General features: G+C 42.0%; 1 protein-coding gene across 1 annotated transcript; it reads left to right on the top strand.

Moving 5' to 3' along the window:
• The first annotated feature begins 4,545 nt into the window (after positions 1-4,545).
• On the top strand, positions 4,546-8,464 carry dmac2 (distal membrane arm assembly component 2). Its single transcript, XM_030066206.1, has 6 exons — positions 4,546-4,593; positions 5,344-5,534; positions 6,561-6,641; positions 7,152-7,291; positions 7,471-7,633; positions 7,722-8,464. Exons 1-6 carry the CDS (start codon positions 4,576-4,578, stop codon positions 7,891-7,893), a joined length of 765 nt encoding a protein of 254 aa, XP_029922066.1. The 5' UTR covers positions 4,546-4,575; the 3' UTR covers positions 7,894-8,464.
• Positions 8,465-8,499: the final 35 nt, after the last annotated feature.

Below are 8,499 nucleotides of genomic sequence, written 5' to 3'. Positions count from 1 at the left end.
TGTATGCATGTGTGTGTGTGTGTGTGTGTGTGTGTGTGTGTGTGTGTGTGTGTGTGTTTGATTGTGTGTGTGAATTCGGAGGAGCCTGCAGTAACTTTTATCTCCAGTGTGAAGTCTCTGTGAGGTTCCAGCTCTAACCTTGCTCTACTTTCTATGGTGCTGAACTTGCATGCAAATGTGCGTGTGGATGTGTTTGCGTGTGTATGTATCACAGATGGATTGCGCGGCTGAACACTATGTGTTAACAATGCATGGCGGAAATCTAAGCGTATAGGAATGAGGAGACTCGGCAGCTTTTTCGAGTCCATGCAGTTTATATCCCATGTTCTGCTCAGCAAGCCCATGCCTGCTATTTTTGGCTACTCTGCTATTCTGAGTGACAGCTCTGTGTGAGATAATGGTACTGTGTAATTGTGTGGTGTGTATAGAGATGGGTTGGGTCAGCATGCATCACCATGGTAATTAATTCTGTCGAGGGAAATTAGTACAGACGTGTGGAGAAGAGAGATAACCAGATGATGATTATATGTACACACACACACCCACACACACTCACACACCCACACACCATACTGTACACAATGGTTTTTGAATGAACAGTGGAAGTACAGTGAGATAAGGGCACGTCACATTAATAGCCCAGCCTTAGCATGCAGTCTTAATTATAGAAGATAAGTGTGCACTCCTGGATATGTGTGTGCGTGCATGTGTGTGTGTGTGCGTGTATGTCAGTTTGACTGTATTCTTAATAACTAAAATAAGCATGTCCAAGGGAGAGGAAAAAAAAAGAAATTCAAGCCTTTTCATTGGCTCATCTATAACAACACTGTATCTATTAATCCTGAATTAATCCCATTGACTATCAAGTAAAATTTTAAGGATTAGGTCTATAGTATGTTTGCACAGATAAGAACCTCAGCAAACATATCTATATGTGTCATAATTTAAACAGTGACTCACTTAAGGCATTGTGGTTTGCTCATTGTGCCTCTCCATGCTCTCCGGTTGCCCTCTCAGTGACTGTCCCGCAATGTGAGCATTAAGCAACTGGCCTAACATGACCGCCTGGGAATAGCTGCCCTGCCAAGACTATAGTGATTTACCGGCACCATTGGCCATAGAGGAGCTGGTTAAAAGAAAACAACTCTGACAGCCGCTAACAGACTGGAGACTGCAGCAGCGATTTGTGTTGTATATATATATGCATGTGCGCATGTATGTATGCACGTGTGCCTGTGCTACATCTCTGCAGGAAGAAAAAGGAAAGGAGCGACGAGAGCGAGAGCAAGAGAAGACAACCAGTGGCTAATGGCTTCCCTGCAGGACCATCACTTACCATGGCTCACAGTGTAAAGTGGGGAGCCACAGGGGAGCAGCTATTAGGAAGCCTCAGACTTCATCTGCTGAGAAGGCTGCAGATGTGCCTTTGCCTTGCCTTGCCTTTGCCTGTGGAGAAATATATTGGTAAAAACACATTAATAAATGTCCACCAATATTGTAGCTGACTGAAATTAGTTTTGGGCATTCTGTTAAGAGAAGCTCAAGCCTTGTATTCAGTGGTAAAGTGGTGTAATGTTGTCAATTTATGTGTTTACTTTCAGCTCACACACACACACACACACACACACACACACACACACACAGTTCATATAATGTAGCAAGGCAGTGGAGGGATATTTTTAGGAGCCTATATTTTAGGTGCATTTGAGATGAGGAGTAAAGCAAGGTGTTCCTTCAAACAAAAAGGCTGGGATCAAGCCTTGTGACAACAGACATCTACCCTGCCACAGTGTTTTTAAGTAAAACATTGAATTCTTGCAGCCTACTGCTCCTGTGAACACTATTAATGCAGTTAACCTGACCTCTGACCTCCCTGTGGATAGGGGCGATTGAAAGAGAATGTCCCTAAGGCGATCAATTAAGCAGAAAATGTAAACACAACTCTCCTCCACCCTGGTTTTGCCAGCCCTGCGTTAACAAAGTCCTTATGGACCACTATAGAATGGGACTGCTGCTTTTTGAAGCTTCCTGGGCATGGATCTGTGCAGATAAAGCTTCAAAGACATTATTGAAACCATTCTGCTGCTTTGGGCAAAGAACCAGTGGTTGAATCCAGCTGCAAATGTCTTTGATGTTCACCTTCCAAATGCATAAAAATCAATCGTTGAGAAAGCTAAAATATAAAATGTTATGACACTTTTCTAGGCTTTTCGAAATACTGATCGGGATATTTAAGATATCAAAATTGTGACTGCATGGCATGTTTTAAAGCATGTAACTGACATACTAACATTTGAGAAATAATAATAACCAAATGTTGCTCTTTACTACTCACAATAGCACAATACATGTTTATATACTCATAGCTTTGATGCACAAAAACTTTGAGCTCCTGTATATTTCACTTTCCAGCAGTCCATTAAAGGCACAACAAAAAATTCATGAGTATATTCAAACAAATACGGCTGCAGGGGAGCATGAAAACATATAGAAAAGACACTAAAGAAACACCATCAATAATACAGCAGCATGAATTTCAAAGACAACATGCTTTTGATCTAAACTCATTAATATTAGATTTATTTTCAGGAAGTGCATTGTCACCTAATTCCTGACAAAGATCGATTAGTTAAGAGGTATTTCCAGCCAGACCCCTATGCACACATATTTGTTTTTGTCAAGTTTAAGTTGGTGTAAGATCATCAATCTCAATGTATGTGGGTCTCAGCAGTGTGGCAGCGGTAATCCTATTTCACACACACATGAATACCGTCACACAAACAGAAAACCACACACCTAAACGAACAAACAACACACACATAGTGGATGTTTTTGCAGGCATACAGAACTGGCACTGAAAGGACTATCCTTTTCCTCATCAACCTTCTGTCATTGAACTGCTGAACTTCTGCTTCAGTAAGCCATCCATCCATCTATTCAGCTGCTCATCCCCCTAATCAATTCATTCATTCCCTCTGTCATTCACTGATCAGTTCATTGGTCCACATCTTCACTCGACCAACCAACCATTCAGTAATGTGATTGCTAAGGCTCTATATGGACATGGCCTTGGCTTTGAATGAGCTTATCTCCATTTATTTTACACTGTCTAACCCTCCATCTTCATCCTTACCTAAATCAGGGATGTAGTGGAGTGTGAACCTTACTCAGATTACCTTAACTCAATTTGGCCAACTTTTCATTTGCCATGAAGACTTTACCCACTTTTATACGCTGACATTAATCTTCATGACCTACATGTGTGATGTAAATAGTACCAGATTGATGGAAATTACTGTAAGAGAGGAGTTTTTAAGACAAGCAAATATAAGCACTATTTTGATAATATTCTTTCTTTATGGGTAGGGTGAGGTTGCAATTGATTTCTGTTCACAGATCAGATTTTTTGGTATGAAAATTGTGTTGATTCAATCCTGTCTCAAGTGCATGGTGATGGTTAGTTTGGTTAAAGTTGGTGTTTAGGTTAAATCAAGTAAAGCAGTTTCGTTAGGGTTCAGATTAAGGTCACTGATGTGGAATTTCACCCTGGAGAGTCTTTTTATGTTGGTGGCTGTTGCTTTACTGCAATTCATAGTTCTCCCAAACAATTTAAATAATTAATCAGCATTATACCAGACCCTTCATCTTTTGCTCTACAATCCCACCGCCTTGCGTCCAGATCCCCATCCACCATTCCTCCGTTCCTGCATACACACACACAGTGTGTGTGATCGAGACCTTGGGGAGACGTTGGCATGTATGTGAAAGAGAGAGAGAGAAAGAGGAGCCGTAAACTAGTAATACAAGTGAGGTGTGAGGGGTGTGTGTCAGTGTGTTTGGTTTTCATTGACACATCTGTCAGATGGGTGGCGTTTGGAGCTGTTTGTTCTACATTCAGTCCCAGCGGTGGGAAGAACCTAGTCAGAGACTTGAAAGAAAATTGGACTAACAAGCGCTGAGTCTGGAGATGCAATACAAGATGAATGAGCTGCGGGCTGAAGCTGGAGTTTTACCACCACACAAGAGCTGACAAAGGTTGCTTATGATATCATTGCAGCAATTCCCACACAAAGTCAGCAACCTAAAAGGCAGACATATTTCTTAAGAGGGAGGATAACAGGATGTCAGTTGTCTAGCCAAAGGGATATCCCAGGGATTTTAGTTTTTTGTCCTGTATCTATATGTTGTGATGAGGTAATGTCGCTGGCATGACCCACGTTCAACCCCCCATATTGGCACTCCTCTGCCCTGCTGAGGAGCCATTGAGCAAGACACTAAACCCCTGCCAGCTCATCCACTTTGCCAATCCTGACATGTGATCTCCCCGTGGAAGAGGGCATGCAAAAAAAGAAACTTCCATTAGGGATGAATGAAATGCTTTATTATGAGTAGGACATAAAAAAAATGCCCATCTTGTTGATTTTTGCGATTTTGTTGCGGGTCACGTCAGGTTCATCTCCAGGATCAAGAGAAGGCTTTGAGCGACACCGTGTGGCGGACAAGCTGAACACCACCTGCTTTCCACTGAGGAGGCGCTATGTTTGTCCCTTACGACTTGCTGTTGATGGGTATATCATGGCGGCCCCCTTGGTGGTAAGGTTATCATTCCTTTCGCAATTACTTATCGAAGTTAGCTTGTTTGATCTAAAGACATTACAAGAGCTCTTTGGGTTGCAGTGTGCTTCACAAGGTAACGTTTTACGGTCAGTTGATACGAAATTCAACAGCAGTCGAGCTTTGAAGTTATCCTGGGTCAGTGTGCTAACAGTATGACGAGTTGTAAACCAGTCGATAACACGGCTGTGAACAACAACAGCAAATGTAGGGTCGTATAAGGTCTAACCCTAACCCTAACCAGGGCGGTAAGACTGCATGGTTTTCATACGTATTTCATTCTTAAACATTTATGCCAGATATGGCCGGGACCAACTCCACATTAATACATATGGCTTTAAAAAGGGATATCATAAAGGCTCCTGTAGGTGTAATGTGGAGGTGGCCCGGTACTTTTGTCCATATGACATTTTAGGTGAAAAACCAACAGTGAAACTTGAGCATTCCCCAGAAAACAGCATAAAAATACCAAACGGATGTAGTAAATGCAGTTACTTCACAAACTACTTTTTTCGTTCAGCCATATTTCGATGTAAATGTGAGCTAAATGGGAGGGAAAAAAAGAGAAAAGACACCAAAGACCCCAAAGTGTCAGGGTTTTAGGTGATTCAGCTTACTCCATCTCGATGTCTCCTGTTTTCTTTTCTTTTCTTTTCTTTTCCCTTTTCTCTCCCTCTGTTACTGTTCACCCTCCTCTCCATCTCCTCTTGCTCCCTCTCTTTCCGTTAGTCCTTACAGCGATGTTGCACGCGGGCCGCTCTCCTCCTCGTTGCCAGGCGACCGTGCAGCTCCAGCCCGGTGGCCCCGCCCCCTCCGTACAGAAGGCTTCTCCTCTACCTCACGCAGCGCTTCTACGACATCGAGATGCTCTTCAGCTGGACCTCCTCCCTCAGGAACAGGAGACTGCGAAAGAGGAACGCGTAAGAGCGAGATGTGCTTTGGCTTTGTCAGTTTGCTCCCTGAACTAGATAACATATGTCTCTTAGCTGTTCAATCCATTATTTAAAGAAATTTCTCAGTTATTAAATACAATATTTGACAATGAAGTTTCATGCACACCTTCAGCTTCTTGTAGACAGGTGGGTTCGAAGAAGACTCCAGCGGGCAAGAAAAGAGGATTCCTGCAAAGTGCATGATGTTTCAGTCCTCAGACCTTCATCAGGTGAAAACATGATGAAGGTCTAAGGTCTGAAACATCATGCATTCACAATCAAGTTTATTGCAAGTGTTAAGACAGTGTGTGTGAATCTTCTTTTCTTGCCTGAAATACAATATTAAAACTGTCAAGTAGCTTGGTTTTATACAGTGAAGTGAGACATCTCATATAGTGCAAACAGTGTGCATTTCAGTCATCTAGTGATCCCAAACTAATGGTTCAAGTCTAAATAAAAGGGAAAATATGGTTTGAATTGGCACAAGGCATGAACAGTATAGTTTAAAAAATTTTTTTTAAAAAAATCATATTGCAGTTATTGCAGCAGATATTGTAATTTGCAATATAACTAACAAGTTTAGTGGAAATGCTGATTTTTGCATCATAATTTTCATTTTCACTGATAAGAACAGGTCAAAACATTGAAATGATGATAATATAATTCTTCAAATATGTTTTCTAACGTTTGGAAAGTACAGTTTGTAGGCTAGAATTCTCCTCATTTGTACTGAAATTTGGTCGGACATTTTACCTTTGTCAAAAAGAAACAAAATTGCAACTTGAATGTTGCACTTGGCCACATTGTGATTTCAGTAATATTTTGATTAATTGTTTCGCCCTAATGGGTACCATGTACAGTATTGTGCTTTAAGTGTAATACTGTGAATAGATATTGGCAGTGACTAACATGGCTCAGATGCTTCCAAGTTACATAGCATCAAGTTAACTCTTTGAAACTACCACCACTGTTCTTAAAGACAGCTTACAGACATTTTCCCACTTTCTCTCACAGTTACTTTGGCTACACTCTGAGGTTTTATGGGCCCAACGTAGCAGCAGCTTACTATATCTTGAGTCTGAAGGGAGGATTTAGGTGAGTGCCTCGCATGGTTAAACAGCTACTGTCTCTTCACTCTCTCTAACTCTTTGGTTTGTGGTTGTTATGCAGATGGGAAGACCAGTAAATACGAGTTTACTCTTTTGGAAATAGTGTTGATGTCACCATTGAGTTTATAAATGCTGCTTGGAAACGGAGAATTTTTCAAGGGCAGGGAATCATAAGTTATTGTAAAAAAAAAAAAACCCAAAACAAACAAGCAAACAAAAAACATAAAAAGAACAATTCCCAACACTGTGTGATCACAACTTTTGACATTCCCTGGCAAGATACAAATACTTGTGTAACTTTGTCATGTATATATTTATTGCTTTTAACCATCACTTTGTTCAGGCAGTTACTACCATCTGATGTTAAAGCAGTGTTAATCTGTCGTATAGAGTTGGTTTATAATCTGTATGCACTGTATCTGAAGATGTGTGCGTGTCATGTTTATGTGTTCTGGTGTAAAATTGTGTACTTCATGTCAATCCACTGTGCCGCCAGGTACGCCGGACAGACAGAGTGGTTCCGCACAGACCAAAGGGGGAATTTCAGCTGGGACTTCATAAATCACAAAGACTCACCCCTGGAGGAAGTAGACATGAGCCACACAGACATCAATTATACTGGGCTGGGGAACCTGGGTACTCAAATCAAGCCCTGCCTTTGTTTGTTTTTCATGTGTTGACTTCTTTTTCTTTTCATATCTCTGCTCTGAGTTGATAGCGTGTTTTTCTGTGTCATGCACATACACTGTAAATTCATTTAAATGATTTTCATTGCGGCGGTCCACCATCTCTGATCATGCCTCATCTTCCCTCAGAGGGCCAGCGGTCTCTGCGGAGTTTGTCGTTAAGGGGATGCACTGAGGTGGACGACTGGTTCCTCTCCAGGCTTCATGTGTTCCAAGACTCTCTGGAGGAGCTGGATATCTCTCACTGTCCAGGCATCACCACAGGCGGCCTGGTCGCACTGAGGAATCTCAAGTAATTATCTACATCCTAACGCTGCTCGCTAGCTGTCATTGGCAAAACTGTTCTGTTAACTTCCCTGTTTTGTGTATTTGTGCTCCAGGGGACTGCGACGCCTTGATGTGTCATCCCTCTCCAGGATTTCTACTCCTGGTCTGGTCATCATCCTGCTGGAGGAGATGCTGCCACACTGCCAAATCACTGCCACTGGCTATGATCACAGCCTGGCACAGGAGGAAGAGGAGGGGAGGGAGCAAATGGAAGGGCAGAGGTAGGGCATGGAGAGTTGTGGGGATCAGGATAAGATAGAGCCCAGGAGGAGAAAAGCTTCACGCAGAGAGTCTTGCTGTCAGATCATCTGATACTTTTCCACCACAGAGTCACCTGCAAAGATTGAAGAGGTGTCATTTAAGTCTGCAGAGTGGGTCTGCCAGTTTTGTGTTTTTCCAGCCTAAGCTATATATGCAGGGTCAGTGTTTTCTCATCACCTCTTCCGGGTATATCCAGAGTATACACTACAGTATACACTGTGGCATGGGATTTTATCATTGGGTCAGAGAAAGATTTGCAACAGTCAAATCCACACTGGGGACCTGCGATACAAAAGGAAACGTGAGTGAGACTCTTAGACATGAAGTAGGTGTAGACACAGATACAGTCTCATTCGCTCACATGCATCAGAAGCACAGGCTTGAAGAGGTGTTCACACTGGCTGTACTGTATCCATGGCTCCATCTCAAACTGTTGCACCTTGTCAGCAAGTGTTGCAATGATTCTTAATTTATCAATGTAATGTAAATATTATGTTTGTAAATGCCCTAAATAAAGATGTCATTGTAAATATCACAATTGTTGTCAAATTATGGTATTTGATTGCACAT

Source organism: Myripristis murdjan, chromosome 13, assembly GCF_902150065.1.
Source record: "Myripristis murdjan chromosome 13, fMyrMur1.1, whole genome shotgun sequence".
Taxonomy (NCBI): domain Eukaryota; kingdom Metazoa; phylum Chordata; class Actinopteri; order Holocentriformes; family Holocentridae; genus Myripristis; species Myripristis murdjan.
This window is presented reverse-complemented; position numbering and strand designations above follow the sequence as displayed.